This window comes from Dicentrarchus labrax, unplaced genomic scaffold, assembly GCF_905237075.1.
Source record: "Dicentrarchus labrax unplaced genomic scaffold, dlabrax2021, whole genome shotgun sequence".
NCBI classification, from domain to species: Eukaryota; Metazoa; Chordata; class Actinopteri; family Moronidae; genus Dicentrarchus; species Dicentrarchus labrax.
In genome coordinates this window covers 23,689,420-23,711,008 of record NW_026136723.1, presented here as the reverse complement: position 1 = coordinate 23,711,008, position 21,589 = coordinate 23,689,420, and the positions used below count along the sequence as shown (strand labels likewise).

At 40.3% G+C, this 21,589-nt stretch overlaps 1 protein-coding gene and 1 long non-coding RNA gene across 2 annotated transcripts in view; both read right to left on the bottom strand.

The window, feature by feature from the left end:
• Nucleotides 1-1,255: 1,255 nt before the first annotated feature.
• LOC127358458 (uncharacterized) lies at nt 1,256-4,313 on the bottom strand. The gene is made up of 3 exons (XR_007882430.1): nt 3,592-4,313; nt 1,617-1,855; nt 1,256-1,532 (listed from the first exon to the last, which is right to left on the bottom strand). It is a non-coding gene; the product is annotated as an uncharacterized LOC127358458 (long non-coding RNA).
• A 1,228-nt stretch (nt 4,314-5,541) lies between these two features.
• The window catches only part of pleca (plectin a), a 106,969-nt gene continuing 90,921 nt past the window's right edge, over nt 5,542-21,589 (bottom strand). Inside the window, 8 exon segments of the mRNA XM_051391478.1 lie at nt 5,542-6,463; nt 6,571-11,935; nt 11,937-13,634; nt 14,648-17,995; nt 20,123-20,221; nt 20,417-20,521; nt 20,616-20,699; nt 20,916-21,272. Of these exon segments, the coding sequence (XP_051247438.1) occupies nt 7,433-11,935; nt 11,937-13,634; nt 14,648-17,995; nt 20,123-20,221; nt 20,417-20,521; nt 20,616-20,699; nt 20,916-21,272 (10,194 nt within the window). The 3' untranslated portion in view covers nt 5,542-6,463; nt 6,571-7,432.

Below are 21,589 nucleotides of genomic sequence, written 5' to 3'. Positions count from 1 at the left end.
TAATTTTGTAACTGTGGTATTTTGAGGTATTTTAATGGATTACATGCATATTTTTAAGGGATTCTTTGTTAGTTTGCTAAAAAGCTAATTATCAATCATAGTCCCTGGGCAGGTTATAACAAATTATTGCCTAATGTCATCAATGCAGTAACAAGTCCTACAAGAACAATGTAATATAATACATAAGTACATACCAAAAGGGATAGAGATATATAAAAACAGTGAGATTATGAAAAGGCAGTGCCAGAAGTGAGTTTTTACTTTCAGAAGTTAGTTTATTAAATATAAATATTATAACTGAAATCATCTTATTTTACTCTTGCAAGATAAACTTATCATAATCAATTAATCAATAGTATCTCAAAGGGATGGAGACTAAGGCTGAAAGAGAAACACACACACACGCACATTGACTGTGTTAAGATGCACAAAACTAATACAGGAAGTTCATTTTTTTGTTATGCTTTTATTTTGAAATCCCTACTAACCTCTGTCTCTTTGAGGTCTCAGCTGATGTCACCTGGTTGGGCTGAACCAAGTAGTGAGGTGAAGAGAGGGGAGTGGGTGGAGGAGTTTGACTTTCGTTTTGGTATTTATTCAGTGTATTATACATTTAGTTTAATCTATATTACTCACTAGACGTGTGTATTGTGTATAATGTAAATAGTTGTAAGATTTAATTGTAGATATGTGTTTTAAAGCTGTTACACTCTGTAGAGTTGGTAGAGACCACAGGTATGGATGGCAGAGGGGGGGGTCAGGTTGGTTATTACCTCTGCTGCACCTGTAAAACTACTTTTGTTGTCCATCAACCTGCGAGGTGAGAGTCTTTTTGAGTTCCACTGATGTTCGTTTACCACCATCAAACACCAACGCCAACTATAAAAGAGTTTATAGAGGTTTGTTATAGTTTTAAGTTTAATATGTGAAATATTTTAAATGTCATTTCAGTGTTAGCAATCACTAGAGCAATGAGACTGCCTAATAATGCTCCTTAAAAGAGTTATTAGCTACTACTAATAAGATTAGATATGAAATATTAGTTCAGTTGTTGAATAATCAAAAATATTTGAATTGCCAATGGAAAAATCCCCCAAGAAATTATGAAACTAAAATAAAAACAAAATTACATTAAAGATTGGAACAAGCTAGTGTAATTTTATTGTGAAAAACTGAATAAATGCCTAATAGCATCATTAATATGTTGAAATAAAAGCAAAAAGGGAAAGATATGAAAAGATAAACCCAACAAACTTTTATTTTTCTTTATAAACAAACAGTACATTCTGGTATCAATGGTATAAAAAATGTGAACTAAACAAAAATATTTTGCTAATTGAAAGCTGATTGCGCAAAAAGAATAATAAATCAATCTAAATACAAAACAACAGATTGCAAACAGCATCATTAATGAAGGAGATAATTAGTTAAGTATCTTTAGTGAAAAGAGGAGGCTGTGGGTGCATCTGCTCCTCCTGCAGGGGCTCTGGGAGCGGGGGTGGTTGGAGGGTGAAGAAGACCGGTCCCCGATCCTGAAACATTAAACACAAACACACGGTTAAAGTAGGAAGGGTTTCCAATACAGATGGTCTTAAAAGTACTCAGGGATAACTCACAGCAGCAGCCTCTGGTGGAGGAGGGTAATGCAACGCACCCAGGTGAAAGTGGGGGAACATTAAAGGTCCAAAGAGGCCGTCGTTGTAAAGGCCGGCAGGTACGGGTGGCAACAGGGGCATGTTGAGCAGGAGGTTGGGACACGGCACGCGGCAGCTGGGGTAACGGCCTGACATCGTAAATGGGAAGTGAATAATGGGCGGAGGAGCAGTGTGGGTAAATTCACTGAGGCGAGGGGCATCTGGAAGGGAAGGGAAGACAATTATATGGTAATTCACTCATTTATATAGCTGGTGTTTCATATTCTTACATTCAAGCCATGATTTAGTCTAAAAAAGGCAACGTGATAACATTATTGGGCTGCAACTAACAGGTGTTTTCATTCTTTATTCACCAATTAATAGTTTGTATATGAAAGGAAAGAGAGCTCGTGGTGACATCAAATTGTTTGTTAAAAAAATAAATATTTCATTAACTACAAAGAAAACCTTCACATTTAAGAAGCTCTAACTAGAAAATGTTAAAAGTTACTGCAACTTATCATAATCCAACTGTTTCAGATCAGATTATATTTTAATTATTAAAATAATAATTAAGTTATATTACATAACGTTGTTTTCATTATTATCTCATATCTTAGTTTTATTAATTTGTTTATTATGAAATGTTGTTCTTGTTATTAATTTGATTTATTTTCACTTTAAACTCAATGCAGCTCAAATATTATAAATCATTGTACAAGCATTTATTATTATTATTATTATTATTACTATCTAAATCTAATTTATGGATTTATAAACAATTATGGTGCTTTTATTTTTTAGAAAAAATAAATATTATTATAATATAAAGATTATAAATAAATATTTATTTAATTATTATTTTATTTTTTAAAGGTCTGCTAAGCAAACGGCTCCTTTTTCGCGCCACTCTGGCCCCACTGTGTGCGCGCGTGTGTGCGCGTGTCTCCTGCCAGCTGCTCAACTGCTGGCGCATAGCCGTTGGTGACGTCATCCCCAACGTTCGGCCGTTAGTTTTTTCTTTCGGATAAATTGCAATAAAAGTAATCTAATGTTATATGAGTGAACTTATCTGGTCTTTAACAAGTTAAACGTTTGAAAACGCAAGTTACAAAATTGTTAATTTAGCTAAATAGAAAATCCAAAAATTGTGCTCATTAGGCAGAATAACGTCTGTAATGATCCGTCAGCCATTTTGTTTTTGTGTTTTATGCTCGACGTGGAGCCGTTGTTGTTTAGCCGTTGAGGTTAGCTAACGTTAGTTCTGCTCAACGGAAATCTAACGTTCATCTATTTATTTAATAACTTTATCAGTGTAACTTGGAGGATTTCAAGTTGTTTTAATTCAGTGAGTTCAACATATTAAACACATTATAGTTAGAATAATGTCATTTAAACAGGGTTAGGAGGGTTAAAATGTAATCTGAGACAGTTACTAATTAAAACAAAAACGTACTCAGTATCACAGTAATAAAGTAACGTAACTTAATTACTTCCCGGTACTTTTGGATTACATCAACACCAAATATGCAAATAAAAACAAGATTAATAAATATCAATAAGTATTGATGACAATGTAACATTAGAAAACAAAGAGAACAGAGACTTCAGCTCGGTGTTTTTATAGAAAAACTGATGGATTTTAAAATTATAATCCTGCTAAATAATCCCAATTTTTACAAAATGTAATTTTAATTTAATTACGTCTTTTTTTTTATTATCACCAACTGTAATGGATTTTTTTTATTGTAATTGTTGGTCTTTATGTCCCGTCAGCCATTTTGATGTTTGTCTTTTATGCTTTAAGTGGATCCGTTATTATTTTAGGAGGCTAGTTCTGCTAAATGGAAATATTTATCTTATAATAACAACTTCCTCAGTGTAACGTTAGATACTTTTTGGAGTTGTTTCCATCCAGTGAACTTATTATAAACACATTAAAGTTAATATAACTTACATGATGACCCTTCCTCACTGGAAGAGCAAGGCAGCAGTTTCCCGCTGTCCACACCGGCCACAGTGTCTCCTCTGGCGGCAGGTCTGCTCCGGAGGTCGAGAGGGCTCCAGGCGGCGGCAGCGGCATGCTCCGTGGCCCTTCCCGACGGACGAGCGCCTCCACCCGGGTCCGACGCGGTACAAGTCCCCTCAACCGCCGCCGCCGCCTGGTGGTGCTGGTGGTGGTGGTGTCACCGCGCTGACACACTTGGGGGCGCTCGGTCGCTGCTCCTTCTTTTGCGGGTTAGTTTGCGCTTTCTTCAGGTTGCGCTGGAGGGTGGAGATCTGCGTCCGCTGTGTGATCAGGTAGCACTTCCAGCAGTCACACTGGAGGAAAGGACAGTACTTCATGTGGCCTTTCTTCGGGACGATGATCCCATGGTGCCGGCACCGGGTGCACTTTGGCCTGCTCGGTTTCTCGTAGTCGGCCGCTGCTAGTATGTGTTCTTTAGATAAAGACATTGTTCCCAGACACACACAAAAAAAATGCTCTTTATTCTGACTAAATATATGTTCAAGTGTACCCCGCCTGTTGAGCTGGGATTTCCCCCCCCTTTGTGACCCAGACTGAACTTTATAAAATGTATCATCTTCCAGCGTGGGAAAATGTGACTGACATTATTGGCCCATAGCGACCAATGGGAGACCAATCAAGAGCTGAATGTCATTAGTGTTGCTGTATTGTTGCTGTGCTGATTCACACACTGCTGGGACAGGAGGAGTTTTTAGATACTTTTATAATGTTTGTAAAAGTGAGAGTGTTCCCTTAGTAAGGACTAGTAGGTATCATCTAACACCTGGTTCCCAACCTTAATACATACATCTGTTAATCAGTTTTAAGAATATAAAGTGAATATAAAAATGTTAAATTCCTTAAGTAATATAATATAAAAATGAAAAATTGCCCTCGGTGAAATAAATAAATGTAATTTTAACCCTTTAAGATTGCGCCCGTGGTCATATTATACCTCTATTTAACAATGTATGGCAAAAACAAAATTACAAAAATGAAATTGATTTGCATTCCTCCTCCTGTAAAACAAAATATGATGCGCGCAGATTTAACAATTTATGCCAAAAAACTAAAACTCAATTTCTTTGTATTTTTATATCAAAATCTGATTATTTTGTCTTCCTATAAGACAAAATGTGAAGCATGTTTATGTAAGCATTAACCAGAATGTATATCTATATATTTTAATGGCTCTGGTCTCTCGCTGGCTGCTTGTTTTTACAGAAAATATGTAAATATTTGGAAGCAAACATCACTCTGATTTCTGTTTAATGTGGACTTTCAATCAACATTAAACTGCTGCTTACACAGTTACAGTGATAATAATACAAGTATAAGTTTGGACAGGTGCGATTTTGTTTAATGAGAATTACTTTTAATACCTTGAGTACATTTAGCTGTTAATACGTCTGTACTGTAACTAGTACTACTGATGGTAATGGAGTATTTTCACACGATTTTACTACCTTTGGCCCGAGGAACATTATCTTCTTATTAATGTGTTTTTCATAAAGTTATTTAAACCTTTTGTATACAGACTATCAGTGGATGGTTGGAGTTGCAGAGCCACTAGATGTCAGTCTCCTACTGCCTTTACTGGTTCATTAAGCTGAGGGAGATATAACACACATAAAATATTGTCTTTCTCTATGCTGTAATTTGTGCTGCGATATACAGATTAACACTGAATTGAACACTGAATTTTGCAGATTATGAAATAATGCCAGAAAAATTTTGATTTCAAAACAAAAATACCCCTTATAGCACAGATCTCTATCAGTTAAAGACAATAACAGCCCCCCAAAAAACTGTCTATAGTAATCTGTGTTAATTCAAATTAATAGTGTTTAATATAATCTCAAAGACACATTTTAAATCAGATTCAAATGCAACAAATAATGAAGTTGAGAGTAAACATTTTATTTCCATGTTTATTTACATAGCATAAGGTGTTACAATAAAATCCTTGTCACCATTTTATTATAAATACACCATTTAACCAAGGCTTGATAACCCTCATTAAAATACATCCTTCAAACCTTTTTGAAACGTAATAATAAAATGCTTTAATGGATACATCTATTTCATGTTTGCACCTTTATTTTCTTTTAAATGTTAGTAAATCATGCAAAGCAGAAATATAGAGTACGAAAATAAAATGATATAGATTGAATGTGTGGCTTTACAAAGGAGATTTAAAATCATAAGTATATGTGGTGGAAAATACAAATACTGGGTCTGGTGGCAAAGCTTTAAGATCTTTCTCAAAGAAATGTTAAGTAATGGCTTTTAGCATTAGTGCTCTACATATTCATCATATACAGTACATACTTTACATTACAATACTTGTCTGATGGGAAAAAATATTATAATAATATAATGTAAATCTGGTTGACAGTGAAACAAACTTGTTATTATTTTAAAGTTATATTGTGACATACTGTAGTTGGAGTGTAAAAAGGCTTACCTGATAACACAGTAATCATACCATTACGAGTAGCATTGCCCTTGAAATCATGCATCAGTCGGTTTACAGTGAAACCGCTGCACCATCTTATAATACTCAACATCCCATTTAAGTGTTTAAGAGTATTTTGCAGGCACTTACAAAGCATGGTTTAGGCCTTTTTTTAAATATATGTTCAAGATTAGATGCAAGTTTCAATATGGTCCAACTTTTTAAAATAATCTGATGAAATGCAGTATGAGCCATGTGTTTGTGTACTGTTGCATAAAATGATTGATTACAGTGAAGGTCACAAGTCCAAATTAATGCCATGGGTCTCTGGAAGACATCTGGAGCTGACATGAACTGACATATCTGAAACATATAAATTCGACATTGAACAAGAACATTAGACTTTATGACTTCACAGACAAGAAATTGCCACTAAATTGTGATTAAATGTAAATCTTCTCTTAACCTACCTTGTAAAGTGTCCGGAAAGGCTGAGGCTTGTATGTGTTGGTCTTGAGATTGGATGTGTAAAGTCCAGAATTGTCAGATGGTGTTAATGGTGTCGTTATAGGCTACATAATCCTTGCAATTTTGGGATCTTGCTCTTTAAAGGTTGACTTCACAAGGTTAGCATGTTGCTGTAACTCCAAGTTGCATGACAGACAATTAGGAATGGAGCAGATATTGGCAGAGTATATGTGGCAGTGTAGCCCAGCAGAGAAAAGATCTTGAAGCTTGGCGTTCTTAAAGCAGACAATCTTGTAGTTTATTCATGTTCGGGGGGGGACTACTTATTCTGCTCTGCAGAGTGGTTTTATCTTTCTTTTAACTAACCTTTGTTATATTCAGAAATATACACATGTACAGAAAGTTTTCTTTGTACACCTAATTTGGTTCTCCTTAACAATCAGGCTAATGGTAACGTTGTTCCGGTTGTAGTTTAACAAACAATATTGTAAATATAATCTTGTTTTTGGAACAGTAAATGATATTATACTTTAAAAATCCCAAAATAAAATCCAAAGTCATGTATGCTTGGAACTTTTGTGATACATATTGGAAATAATAAACAGCTTTTGCATATGCTGCCTACAGTACGGTAATCAGAAAGTCTGATAAGATAGAATAAACATAACTAAAAGTAAATGTGAAATATACAGTAAACAAAATTATTCAACTTGTAAAAAATTAAATATTAAAAGTCCAGTAACAACCACATGCAGAGCAGAATAAAGGTAGTCCTTATTCCACTGAGAATTAGGCATCTGGTGAACACTGTGGTTTTATAGTGTATTCTTCCCTTTGAAAATCATTCCTTATCTTTCAAACTCATCAGTATCGGCGGCTATAGCTCGGTGAACTGTAGGAAGTGGAAGAGAACGTTGTCGTGAAACTGGATCCAGTGGCATCAAAGCTGCCTCTTCTGGAGCCTGACCTGGAACCACTTCTTGAGCCGGACCGTGACCCAGTAGCGGAGCCTGACCCGCTAATGCTATAGGGACTGTAGAGGCCTTTGCTGGATTGAGATGATGCTTCAAGTAATCGCAGACCAGTTCCCTCCTCTACCATGCTTCTTTCCATAGCATCCTTGTAAGAGATCTTAAGCTTGGTTTTAGGGCACGTGAGGTATTTTGAGTATGCGCTAACATCTCGTAACTTCTGCGCAGTGCGTGCATCTAAGGTGCCCTTCTTCACAGCCTCGTCTATGGAGACTCTGCTGGTAGCCTCTGGTTCAATTAATCCACCAGTGAGATACTGGACCTCGAGGAATCGCTGCCCAGCCTCATAGTAGAGCCAGCCTTTCTTTAGAGCTTGTGCTGCTGACATTTTGGTTTTGGTTCTGGGATCTTCAAATCCATTGCACGCCTTCTGGGCTAGACTGATGCGGTCCACCATGATTTTATCCACAAGCCCTTTGTTCATTGCATCTGCAACAGAGAATTTCTCTCCAGTATTTGGGTCGATAATACCTCCTGTGCAGGCCTGAGCTTCCAGCAGCCTTTGGCCTGTTATATTGTCCACAAGGTTTCTGTGTATGGCTTCTGTGACGGACACCTTCTCCAGAGTGTCTGTGTCTAAGATTCCAGCCACAGGGCCGGTTTCCTCTGTTGGGTCGTTCCATGTTGTTGCTGGTGTTTTTATAGAAGGTATTGGACTCATGGTGTAGGAGGAAGAGGAGCCAAAGGAGGATGAACGTGATCGGACACCGCTCATGTTTCCAGACAGCATGTCTGCAAACTCTGTGATGGACAGAGTTCCCGCACGGTACTGATCCAGAGCTGACTTGTCAATCAGGCCCTTTGAGATTGCATCATCAATGTCATACTGCCGACCAGACCTTCTGTCAATGATCATGGATTTCACAACGCCATCCGATGAGGTGATGGTAATTTCCTCCCATTCACACTCCTGCTCCGCAAGCTCGAGATAGGTCTGGTGGTCAATGAGCCCTTTCTGGTACGCCTCATACACAGACATCTCTTTGCCCGTCTCTGGATCGACAATGACGACCCTACGTTTGCGAACGGAAGACTTGGATGATGTCTTCCTCTCACGCTTCTTTTCTTTCAGCAACAAAAGAGCGAGGCCTGTTTCTGGGTCTGTCATACATCTCTCCATCAGCTGCAGGTAGGTGAGATTTTCCTCAGTGTTGGGGTCAAAGAAGCCCTTTGTGTCATCAGATGGGTCAGTGAGGATTTCATTCATTTCCTCATCGAAGAGGCCACGTTCATATGCTGTTTCAACGGGCAAGCGATGGCTCTCCTGTGGATCAATGATTCCACCAGTAGCAATTTGAGCCTCTAGCAGACGAATGCCGTGGTCTTTCAGAATGAGGCCCTTTTTCATAGCCTGGAACAGTGAGATGATCTTGCCAGAATAAGGATCTTTGTAGCCTGTGACGGCTCTTTCAGCTGAGTGGAGTTTATCTTTAAACTCTTGGCCAACAACACCCATCTTAACAGCTTCAGTGACATTAAGTTTCAGGTTCTTAATGGGATCAATTACATATCCTGTGGCAGCTTGAGCCTCAAGGAGCTCAAAGGCAGTACCTGGTCTGATCATGTTCTTCTTCATTGCTTGGTAAATTGACAGCCGGTCTTTGCTAGATTCTACATACACACCAGCAATACAGCTGGTACCCTCAAGGTATTTCTTCACATCTCTGCTGACCTCCTCCACTGTAATGATGCCCTCAGTGAGTTCGTTGTATGTCTTTTGGCTGATAATCTGTGAACGAAGCAGCTCATCCACAGTGATTTGCTTTCTGAGACCCTTGAAGAGAAGTCTTCTATCTGACAGTGAAAGTAGCCGCACACCGCTTTCTTTATCAACTCTGCATCTTTTCAGTAGCTGGGCATAGGACTGTTTTTCATCTGTTGTTGGATCAGTGTAACCTCTCACATCCCCAGTAGACTCAGACAGTCTGTCAAGTGTCTCCTTGTTGATGTATCCGCGCTGCATGGCAACATCTGTGGGGAGGTGGAAGTAGTATTCAGGATCCATTAATCCTCCAGTGGCAATCTGGGCCTCCAAAAGCCTCAAAGCATAGTCCTCGGGAACAAGGTCTTTTTTCATTGCCTGGAAGAGAGAAATCACTTTTCCGCTGTATGGATCCTTGTAACCTGTAACTGCTCTTTCAGCAGAAAGAAGTTTATCATGAAGCTCAGGGCCCACAAGCCCCTTGCGTACAGCTTCGTCAACTGTTAGAAGTTCATCTTTCACTGGATCAATCATGAATCCTGTTGCTGCTTGGGCCTCGAGGAGATTCAAAGCAACTTCAGGTTTAATTTGTCCGTTCTTCATAGCCTGGTAAATGCTGATCTTTGGAGGACTGTCTGACATGATTCCAGCAATGCAACCAGTACCAAAAAGGTACTGTTTCACTGATGGCATTTCCATTACCTCACGAATACTCATCTTTTCTTGTTTCAAGAGGTTGTATGTGGTTAAGTCAATAATTCGAGCACTGTATAGCTCCTCGATAGTAATTCTTCTTCTGATTACATCACATGACATGCTCTGCTCTGACTTCAGAGTCTCCCTTTGATCAATAATTTCAATGATGATGATTAGCATTCTGTCCCTTGTAATTTGCCCCAAGCGATACTGCTCCATGAGGCGGCGTCTCTCCTCTTCTGGAAGCATATTTGAGTTCATGACTTCCCAAATGGTCATAGTCTTTCCTGCAAAACTCTTATGAGGAATCTCAATCTGAGTGTTAGCCAGATCTGTTTGGGCTTGCTCCTCTGTGTACTGGTAAGATTTCTCAACAGGAGCAGGAGCTTCGACCTTTGACAGTGGCAGATAGCACAGACCAGAGTTGGAATCTCTTACACATTTCTCCAACAACTGCTTGTAAGTAACACTTTGATTTGTGTTGGGATTGGTGAAGCCTTTAACGTCACCTGAGGGTTCATTGAAGGACTTGGACATTTGTTTACTGAAACAGCCACGCTGAATAGCCACATCATTGGGAACACGATGACTGCTGACTGGATCAATGATCCCTCCTGTAGTAAACTGAGCCTCCAAGAGAGGAATAGCCTGCTCCCTCAGAACAAGCTCTTTCTTCATGGCTTGGAACAGAGAAATCTTATTGCCTGTATAGGGATCTTTGTATCCGATCACTGCTTTTTCAGCTGAGAGAAGTTTCTCATGAAACTCTGGGCCAACAACTCCATCCTTCACAGCATCATCCACTGTGTATTTCTGATTTTTGACAGGATCAGTTATGAATCCAGTTCCAGCTTGGGCCTCAAGTAGTGCAAGCGCAGTGTTTTGTTGCAAAACATTATTTTTCATTGCTTGATATATGCTTAACTTCTCATTTGAATCTGCCATAGTGATACCATCAATGCGGTCTGTTCCCTGCAAGTACTTCCGTACCAAATCAGTTTCACTGACTTCTTTAGGTGTCTTTTTACCCTCTTGGAGTTGGTCAAATGTGGCCTTATCAATGATGTTGGAATCAAGCAAAGAGCGGGCAGTGACTGGTGCCCTAAGGCCTTCAAAACAGGCATCTTCCTTTGTTTTGTCCTCTCTTTCTTCAACCATTGTTATCACAATCTTTATCAACCTTTCAATTGTGACCTGCCCCATTCTGTACTGGCGAATCAGCTGTATTCTTTGCTCCTCAGTAATGTATTCAGAGTGTATTATCTCCCAAATTGTGACTTTTCTTCCTCTGAAAGGGCCATAATCCAGCTCCATAGTTGTCTGGTTCAGAGCCTCTTTTGTCTTGGCCTCTGTAATCTGTTTGTCTTCTTTTGGCTTTGCAGCCTTCTTGGAAAGAGCAAGCAATGGGAGTCCAGTTTCTTTGTCTGTGACACATTTATTCAAGAGCTGAGCATAAGTGGAATCCTCTTGTGAGTTAGGGTCATAAAACACCTTTGTTTCATCAGAGTTTTTGTTCAAGGTCTTGCTGATTTCTTCATCAAAGTATCCACGCTTGCAGGCAACCTCGTGTGGGATGCGATAGCTTTTAACAGGGTCAATGATTCCACCTGTTGACAGTTGTGCCTCAAGCAGACGAATGCCGTGGTCTTTCTTTATAAGGCCTTTGTTCATGGCTTCAAACAGAGACACCTTCTTTCCTGTATATGGATCTTTGTAGCCGCTGACTGCTCTCTCTGCCGACAGAAGTCGTTCATGCAGTTCTGGTCCCACAAGACCCGACTTAACAGCTTCATCAACAGAGACCCTCTCATTTTTGACAGGATCAATTATAAACCCAGTCGCTGCTTGTGCCTCAAGAAGGTTCACCACAGTTTCTGGTGAAAGTAATTCTTTCTTCATAGCTTGATAGAAAGGCAATTTTCTCTTTGGTTGGTTCATTCAACAGTCCAGCAATGCCTGGTGTTCCTTGTAGTGCCTTCTTCACAGACTCCATCTCAGAGATCTCTTTAACTGTTATTTTGCCATTACTCAACTTGTTGAACAAGTCTTTGTTTATGGTTTTAGACTCTAACAGTTCAGTGGCAGAGACTGGAGCTTTCAAACCATTAAACACATTTTCATTATTCTTCTCCTTGTCTTCCACAACAGTGATGACAATTTTGATAACCTTCTCCACTGTGATCTTGCCGGTCTTGTACTGGCGAATCAGTTCCCTTCTTTGCTCTTCAGTGAAATATTCAGAATTTATGACCTCCCAAATGGTGACAGTTCTGCCTTTGAACCTTCCAAAAGGCACATTAACCATAGATTTACTCAACATTTCTTTAGTCTCCAGATCTGTGTATGTTTTTTCACTTTGAGCAGCTTGCTCTGTTACTGGTAAGATCAGCAGTCCTGTCTCTGCATCCTTGGTGCATTTCTCCAGTAACTGTTTGTAGGTGAGTTGCTCTTCAGTGCTGGGGTCAATGAATAATTTGCAGTCATCACTGGGATCTGTGAGCTTCTTGTTCAGCTCTGCATCAAACTGACCCTGCGTGTAGGCAGTCTGAAGTGGTGCTCTGTGACTATTGATAGGGTCAATGATGCCACCTGTTGCAAGCTGTACATCAAGGAATTTAGTGGCCTGGTCCTTTTCAATAAGTCCCTTCTTCATAGCCTCAAAGAGGGAGATTTTAGCACCAGTATAGGGATCTTTGAAGCCAGTGGCTGCTCGCTCTGCAGAGAGCATCTTGTCATGGAGCTCAGGGCCTATTAACTCATCCTTAACAGCCTCATCTACAGAGAGGAGTTTATTTTTCACTGGATCTACAATGTAACCAGAAGCTGCTTGAGCTTCCAGGAGCATTGTGGCAGTGTTAGGAGTAATCTTTTTCTCTGTCATAGCCTGATAGACACTCATTTTCTCTTTGGATGGAGTCAAAACACCTCCGACGCAGTTCTGACCCTTAAGACATGATTTAACCTTATCAGTCTTGCAAAGTTCTTGCACAGAGACTTTGCCCTTTTTCAATTTGTCAAATTCCTTTTTGGTCAGGACACCAATGTCATGAAGCCTTGCAGCAGGGACTTTCTCTCTAATTCCATCAAATGCTAAAGGTGATTCTCTGTCTTTCTTTGCTGCGTCCACCTCAACAGAGCCGTTGAAAACTTTCTTTGTGGTTCCCACCATTGTCATGGCAACCAACTGTTCCTCAGGAACTTCGTCAGTCTGGACTTCAATTTCCTTCGTTTTGGATGCAGCCTGTTTGGAGGCAACCTCAAGACTCTGAAGTTTCTCTCTGAGCTTTTTATTTTCATCTCCCAGGAGTTTTTCTTGTTCAAGCCTTTTCTTTTCAAGCCCTTCCATTTCTTTCTGCTTGTTTTTCATCTCAGTTTCAGCCCCCTTTTGTTTCTTTACAGCTTCATCCATAATGGCCTGAAGTTTCTTCTTCTCCTCTTCCATTAGCTTCAGCTGACGTTCTTGTTCATCTTTGAGAGCTTTGGCCTTGTTCACTTCATCCTCAAACTGTTTCTGAAGCTTCTTTTTCTCATCTTCAACGGCCTTTTCTCTTTTCAATAGCAGTTCCTTCTCTGTGAGGAAGGACTGCTGAAGGACTGCCTTCTGTTGCTCAATTTGTTCTTGTTGGGCATTTGCCATCTATTTGAAAAAAGAAGAAATAATTAGTAACATTTTAATGAAAATTTCACAGCTTGTAACTTAAAGAAATATTTAAAGTAACTTAAAGGTTCAGTGTGTAGAATTCAGTGGGATCTAGTGGTGTATTTGCAGATTGAAACTCAATCGTTTCATCCTCCTAAACTATGGTGACCACAAAACATGTGAAAAACATAAATGCTGCTATCTAGAGCCAGTATTTGGTTTGTCCCTTCTGGGTTATTGTACCACATAGTGGTGAACCACATGGCAGACTCCATGGAAGGCAACCCACGGTGTCTGTCCAAAAAAATCTCTCAATCTTAAGTAACAAAAATACAGCAATTCTTATATTTAGGGGATTGCACACGAATGAAAACACACCTCTGAATATTATATTCCATTTCAATCAATAGTCCCCTAAATGTTATACACTGGATCTTTTTAAAGGAATGTTTAAAGTAATAGTTTCAATTTTGGAAGTACACTATCTTGCAGAGAGTTGGATCAGAAAATTGATCCCACTCTCATATTTGTGTGCTATATAAAGCTATAGCCAGCAGCTGGCTCGGTCTGAAGGTAACCAAACCCACCCACCAGCTGCTCTAAAGTTGATTCCTTTGTTTAATCAGTACAAAGACCGAAGTGAAGTGAGCCAGGCTAGTTCTCCTGTTTCCAATTAAGCTAACATCTCATGCAGTAGCATCATATTTAGCATACAGACATGAGAGATATCGTTTTTTTCTTGTTTTTTTTTTCTTCCATCTATCTCTCAGTAGGAAAGCATATGAAAAGTTGCTAAAAGGTTCTTCAGTGTTTTACTAGTGACCATTTAAACTCTGCAGTATTGTGTTTTGAATGACATTCATATAAATTGCTGGATGTTACTTAAGTCTCTGCAATTTAGATAAAATGTCACATGTGCTTCCACAAATACTGTAGTTAGCTCAACAGGATTATGTTAATTGCAAAGGGTTGTGTAAATTGACTGACACTGTTAAATTCACATAAAATACCTCTTTAGATTTTTTCTGCAGATCCTCAGCCTCTTTTTTCAGTTTCTCCTTCTCTTTTTCAAGGTTAGCGATGGCTTCCTTCAAGTCATCAGCCTCTCTGGTGCTCTGTAGCCGCTGTGTCTCCAACTTCTGCACTACGGTTTCTGTAGTTTGTTTTTCTGTGTCTTGAAGGCGCGTTTTTGCTTCATCGGCTTGTTTCTTGAATTTCTTGGCCTCCTTTTCAGCCTTTGCCTGAGCCTCACTGAGCTCTTTCACCTTCAGTTTCAGTTTATCTGCTTCAGCTGAAACTTCAAGCTGCCTCTTTCGCTCAGCCTCTAGTGATTTTTGGAAGTCCTCTGTCTCCTTATCGAGGCGCTGCTGGATCTGTTGTTTGTCCTCTAGCAGTTTTTTAGCTTTTTCCTGTGCCTTGTTCTTCTGTTTCTGGAGCTCCTCTGCTTCAGCTTTCAGTTTTGTAGCCTCTTGGATGGCCTGCATCTTCTCCTTTAGCATTTTCTCTGAAAGTGACCTCTGTTCAGCCAAGTCAGACTCAGCGATCTGTCGCTGCCTGGCTGCTTCCTCAGCCTCCACACTAAGTCTGGCGGCGTCCTCCGCCAGGCTCTTCATTTTCTCTGCCTCCTCCATTAGTAATTTCTGCGTACTATCTTTGTCTTTCTGCATCAGGCGGCGGTTTTCTTCCTCAATCTTAATCTTAAGTTTCAGGAGCTCGTCCATCTGGATCCTAACTTTGGATAGTTCATCCTCCACCTGTGCCTTTTGCTTGACGGCAACATTTACTTCGCCTTTAACTCGCTGAAGCTCCTCGTCCAACACAGCCTTCTGCTTATCGGTCTCATCCAGCTGTAGTTTAACCACTGAAAGTTCCTTCTCAACCTGAGACTTCTGCTTAAGAGCTTGTTCTGCTTCTTTTTTGTGCTTGGCCATTTCTGCATCAGCCTGCTTTTTCTGCTTCAGAGCTGCTGCCTCAGCTGCTGCTCGCTTGGAGGCCTCCTCCTCTGCTTCTTTCCTCAGTCTCTCTGCATCTTTTTGAGCTTTGGCCTGTTTTGCAGCTTCATCCTCTGCAGCTTTCTTCAGTTTTTCAGCCTCCTCCGCTTTTTGACGGAGCAGGGCAGCCTCTTTCTCTGCTTTCTCTTTGGCTTTCTCAGCTGCTTCTGCCAGTTTCTTTGCATTTTCAAACTCCTCTTTCATCTTTTCCTGAGCAAGACTGTCTTCTTTATTCTTGCTGAGAACATCTTGGGCCTTCTGCTCTGCTGCACTGCATTTCTGTGCTGCCTCTTTGGCCAGAATGACCTGCTTCTCTACGTCTTTCGCAGCCTTTTCTTTCTGTTTATTTGCTTCAGCAGCTTTCTTTTTGAGGCGCTCAACTTCCTCCTGAGCAGCTTTGCATTGTCGAGCTGCCTCTTCTTCTGCTGCAGTAATCCTCTTCACCTTCTCCTCAGATTCTTTCCTCTTCTTCTCTTCTTCTGCAGCAAGCTTTTTCAGTTTCTCAGCCTCTTCCTCAGCTTTGAGTTTGCTCTTCTGTGTCTCCTCTGCAATACCCTTCAGTTTCTTTAATTCCAGCTCCAAATCAGACTTGTCTTTTGATGCTCTCTCAAAGTTGATCTTAATGATGTGAATTTCTTCTTCAACCACCTTCTTTTGCCTCAGAGTTTCTTCCACAATCGTTTTTTGTCTCACTAACTCAGAATCAGAGGAGCTCTTCAGGTGTGTGATCTTCTCTTCTATGTCTTGTTTATGCTGAGCAGCCTGATCCTCCAGCAGCTTTCTCTGATAAGCTTCATCCTCAGCTTTTCTTTTCAGTCTTTCATTTTCTGCTTCTTTTGCTTTAAGAGCAATCTCAGCTTCAGTCTTCAGACGGGTTGCCTCATTGATAGCAGACAGTTTTTCTTTGAGTATATTTTCAGCCTCAGCTCTCTGCCGAGCGGCCTCGTCTTCTGCGATCTGCCTCTGCTTTTTTGCCTCTTCAGCAACTGATCTCAGTCTAGTTGCTTCCTCAGCAAGTTGTTTCATTTTTAGTGCTTCAGACTCGAGAAGCTGCTTGCTCTTTTCTGTGTTCGACAGCGTCTGTTTCTCAGCTTGAATCTTCATCTGCAGAAGAGTGTCCATTTCGCTTCTGACTTTAGCCAGCTCATCTTCCAGTTGTTTCCTCTGCTTCTCAGCAGCATTCACCTCATTTTTGAGACGCTGGAGCTCATTATCCAACAGGCCCCTCTGTTGTTCAGCATGTTCAAAGTCAGACTTCAGTCGTATACATTCCTGTTCTGCAGACAGCTTTTGCTGTGCTACCTGTTCTGCAAATTTCCTCTGTTTTTCCAACTCTTTCTCTGCATTATCCTTCTGTTTAAGAGCAGCATCTTCAGCTTTAGCCCTTTTCTTTGCATCGCGCTCCGCCTCAACTTTCTGCCTCTCGGCTTCCTCCTGAGCCTGGCTCTTCTTTTGAGCTTCCTCCTCAGCTTGTAGCCTCAAGCGGAGAGCCTCATTGGCTTTCTGTCTCCATGTTTCAAGCTCTTTCTCTGCTTGCTCCCTGGCGTTGTTGGCTTCCTCCTGTTGTTTCCTGAGTTTTTCGGCTTCCTCCTGCAACTGAAGGACAGTGCCCTGCTCTTTCTTAAGGGATTCCTCAAGTTTTGTTGCCTTCTCGTTGAATGACATGGATTTGGTTTGCAACTGTGTGGCAGCAGACTTTTGTGCCACCTCCTCTACTACCTTAATCTGCCTCAGTTTCTCCTCCTCGGCCTGTTTCATGCGCCTCTCTGCCTCCTCAGCTTGCATTTTGAATTTCTGCAAGTCATCCAACGCTTTCTGCTTCTGCTTGGCGGCCTCTTTTTCTGCCTCAGATTTACGTTTAAGCTCATCTTCTGCATTTTTCTTTTTCTGAGTCTCTTCAGTCACCTGTTTGCGAAGCCTTTCTGCCTCCTCCTGAGCAGCTTTCCTGAGCTTCTCAGCCTCACCAGCCCTGTCTCTGAGCGTCTGTAACTCAGTCTCAGCTTTGGACTTCTGTTTTATTGTTGTCTCTAACTGGATTCTAATTATGTGGATTTCCTCCTCAATCTTTGTACGGCTGGTTAACGCCTCTTCCAGCTGCTGACTCTTGGACTTGATCTCCTGCTCAGACAGACTCTTCAGATGATGTAGCTCCTGCTGGATGTTCTGCTTCTGTTTCTCAGCATCCACTGCAACGTCTTGTCTCTTGCTGGCCTCTTCTTTCATCTTCAACTTCAGCTCCTGGGCCTCTTGTTCTGCTTTTGCCACAGATTTAGCCTGAACCTCAGCCAACTGTTTCTGTTTATCTAACTCAGCTTGTATATCTGCCATCTTTTTCCTCTCCTCTTCTTTTAGTTTTTCAGAAGCTTTCTGTATTAGTAGAAGCAAAGAGTAAAAGGAATTGAGAGAATGTTAAAGGTGTTAACACTACACAACAAAACTTTCGGTACGAAAGTTAAAAAAACATGTAGGTACATGAAAATGTAAATACATGAGAATATGTTACAGCTAGTATTCTACAACAAATACAGTTATTTTAACTAGGGGGGAAGTAGTGTATTGGGAAATGCTTGTCATGTTTATTTAATGTATGGCACACAGAATGACACTTTACTTCACAACACAGAACGACACTACACTTTACTTTCATGCAGCTGAGGTATTTTAATTGATCGATGTTTTATCTAATCTGTGTAATAAGGCTTGATCACGTTTTACACAATCAGTATTGTATATTATGGGCTTGTTACTTGTGTGTAGTAGTAATAGTAAACTAGTAGTAGCAAAAGTATCGTCAGGGTGTGATAAGTGTGTTGCTGCGATATTTCCACTCTAAAGGAACATGCAGGATTAAGTCACCATTTGAGGGTTGGAGTCGTGTCTCTCAATCTTTACATTCTCAAAATAAAACAGCTTTTTGTAAAATGTGTGAAGAAAAAATAGGCAGGGAATAAATAATAAGCAGCATGCAAAAAGTACTGAGCGGAGTAGGAAAGATACCAAAGTCCTCAACAGCCCAATAATTTAAATAAAAATGATCATATGGAATTTGCATCAAGTAAGAATTCAACCAGAATACCCTCACTATGAAGAATAGCAGTGATGCAGCAAACACAGATTTTATGTAACGCACAACACAAAGTAAGCTTGGATTAAAATGTAAGTGACAAGACATAAATCCAAGATCAAGGTACACTAATTCTGACAACAGCAAACACCAAGAGATGAGTTCTACTCTTTAGTAAGAATGGGCGATGCGTTGTGAGATTACACAAGTGATTGACACCTAAAAGGAAGGTCCAGAACTTTAGAGACCTGTCATATCGACCTGTAGTTAAGCTCTGGTTAACACAGTTATTTCTGGCACCAGCCTCCTGTATTTATTTCATCAATCAGTGGAGAATTAGAGCTGAAAAGAGTCAATTAATCGATTGTTCCAGTAATTTTAAATGCAGAATTAGTGAAAAATGTCAAATGTTCAGATTCCAGCTTCTCATATGAGTCACCTTCGGCTCTGCAAAGTTGTTTTAAAGTTGTTGTATAAAAGAAATGATCATTAGTTGCAGCTCTAAATAGTACTGTCAAAAATCCCAATAAACTTTTCAAAAAAGTGCTTTTATGTCACATTATTATATTAAAACAATCGAAATACATATAATATCTTGCAAATTTCACTAAAAGTAGACATTTACACTAGCAGAGCATAAAATGCTAACAGGAAGCTGATGCTCAGTTCTCAATGAATTTAGAAAGGTCTCAAAAATCCTGAACCTTCCCTTCGCTGCAGACAAGGGTCTGATGTAGAGAGGAATGACATGAACTGAAAGGGTCTTTATTTAAATACCTGGTGGCTTTGGGGTTAATTCATCTCTTAAGCGTGTGATTAATATTCATCATGACAAAGCACTGGCGAGCAGGTCAAAAGGATCAAACACAATAGAAAAGTTAGAAAAGAAGAAACGGGGAGAAAGTAAAGGTAAGGTAGATTGAAAAATAATGTCTGAGAAGGCAGGTAGCCAAACTGAAGCCTTCAAATCACAAGTGTCGGTGATTTCAAGAGGAAATAAAGAAGCAAATACTAATCAAAAGATTGTCGGAGAAGCAGTTAAGCAGTTGAGAAATGTGACTGAATTCAGGGCTGATGCCTGCAGCCAAATCAGAGTCTTATGTAGAGACTATGTGACATGATTTGACTAAATACACAGCGTAGGGGAATGAGAGACATATACTGTAGTGGGGATGTGATGTGCTGAAACACTAGGATGAAACAGTTTGCTTCACCACTGAACGCTGTCCTGTCACTCAACAGATTCGGACTCTGAGTTGGAAAAGAATATTTTTTTTTTTGTGCCAACATTTTGGAAGTATTTTAATGACAAATGATTTCCCATACATCAATCAGTTAACAGGTAAGGGTTGCGTTGTTCGTGTTAGTGGGGTGTTTTTGACAGAAAACCTGCTGCCGGTTTTGTCCTTTAGAGTTTGTGTGTAATTTACCTCTTCATCCTCCAGGCGGCGCTGTGTTTCTGTGATGAACTTAATGTACTGGCTGGTGAGAGTCATCAGCTCACTGTAGCGGGTTCTCAGAGTAACGTACTGTAAGATATGCAGTGCCAGGGAGCGGTTAGCGGTTTATTTACGTGACTTTAAAAAGACATTTTCTATCAATTTCTCACATTTCCATTTAGTTCCCAGGATTACATTTTGATCACAGTAACAATAAAACAGGTTGCAGACTCGTAATCACGTTCACTCGTCTCAGCTGATGTGTGATGGACTCGTATAACCTACCTCTTGAATGATATTATCAGATGCACACTCCATTTTGGGTTTCTTTAAAGGAGAAGCTATGGGATCCTGGAGGGCTTTGTAGGTCAAAATCTGGAACTCGTAATCCTAAAAAAAAAAAAAAGAAGAAAATAATCTTAAATCAAACCAGAAAACAAACGTTTCCCTTTTGTTGTAAAGCTATATAAATATCAGTACATACCTTTACAGAATCAATGTAAGCTTTTGCATTTTTCTGGCAGTTTTCAATCCTGTCCTTGTTTTTCTCAATCTCTTCCAGGAGTTTCTGTAAATAGAATTTAAAATGGAAATATTTCATGTATTTTTTTTTACATTTTCACAGTGTATTTCATTGTTTTCCACAAAAAGGAAAAGCCCCAACTACTAAAATCCGTTTTCAGTTCACTCTAACTACACCTGTACCCTCAGTGTGACCACCAGAGGGCACAATGACCTCTCTTCCCTTTACCCCCATATAGCTCATTCTGTTCCTTTACAATACCTTCTCCTCTGCCAGCTGCTCCTTGAGAGCCTTGCTGTCGCCGATGGGCACGGCTTGAATTTTCTCCTGCCGCTGCCTCGCCTCTCCGAGCCAGCGGATGAGCCACTCGTAGCTCCCGTGGTAGGAGTTCATGTGGCGCCCGAGGAGGTCGAGCTCCCGCTGCCTCAGGTCGATCTGAGCAAACACAGCCTGCCAGCGCTCCAGGAGGCTGTTGACCAGCTGACGGTAATGCTCCAGCTCGGTGTCGCGCTCGCTGTGGATCCTCGTCATCTTGTCGTTGATGGCCGTTGCCCTCCTCAGCTCGTCCTGCAGGCGGTCGAATACCACCTGGTCGGCCTCTGCTTCAGCGAGCATCGACTGCCAGACAAAAGAGCAAAGACGTCATCTCAGATCAATGAGGTCCAGTTCAGGAGGAAGCATGGCACAGGTTAAAGGATCATTTATGGCAAAATATAAAACAAAATCTGGACCAAAAAAGGAATCTCAAGGAAGTAAAAAAGTGTTTGTTTCTGGGAAATGGGTCTTACTTTTTGTCTATAAATAATAATAATAATATATCTAACTTTGTCTTGTTAAGATATTACAGCTAATACTGAGCTAGATTTGACCAGCAACAAGTCACAACAAACCACTTGGACAACTTCTCAATTTAAGAGAACGTTGTCTTGTCCCAG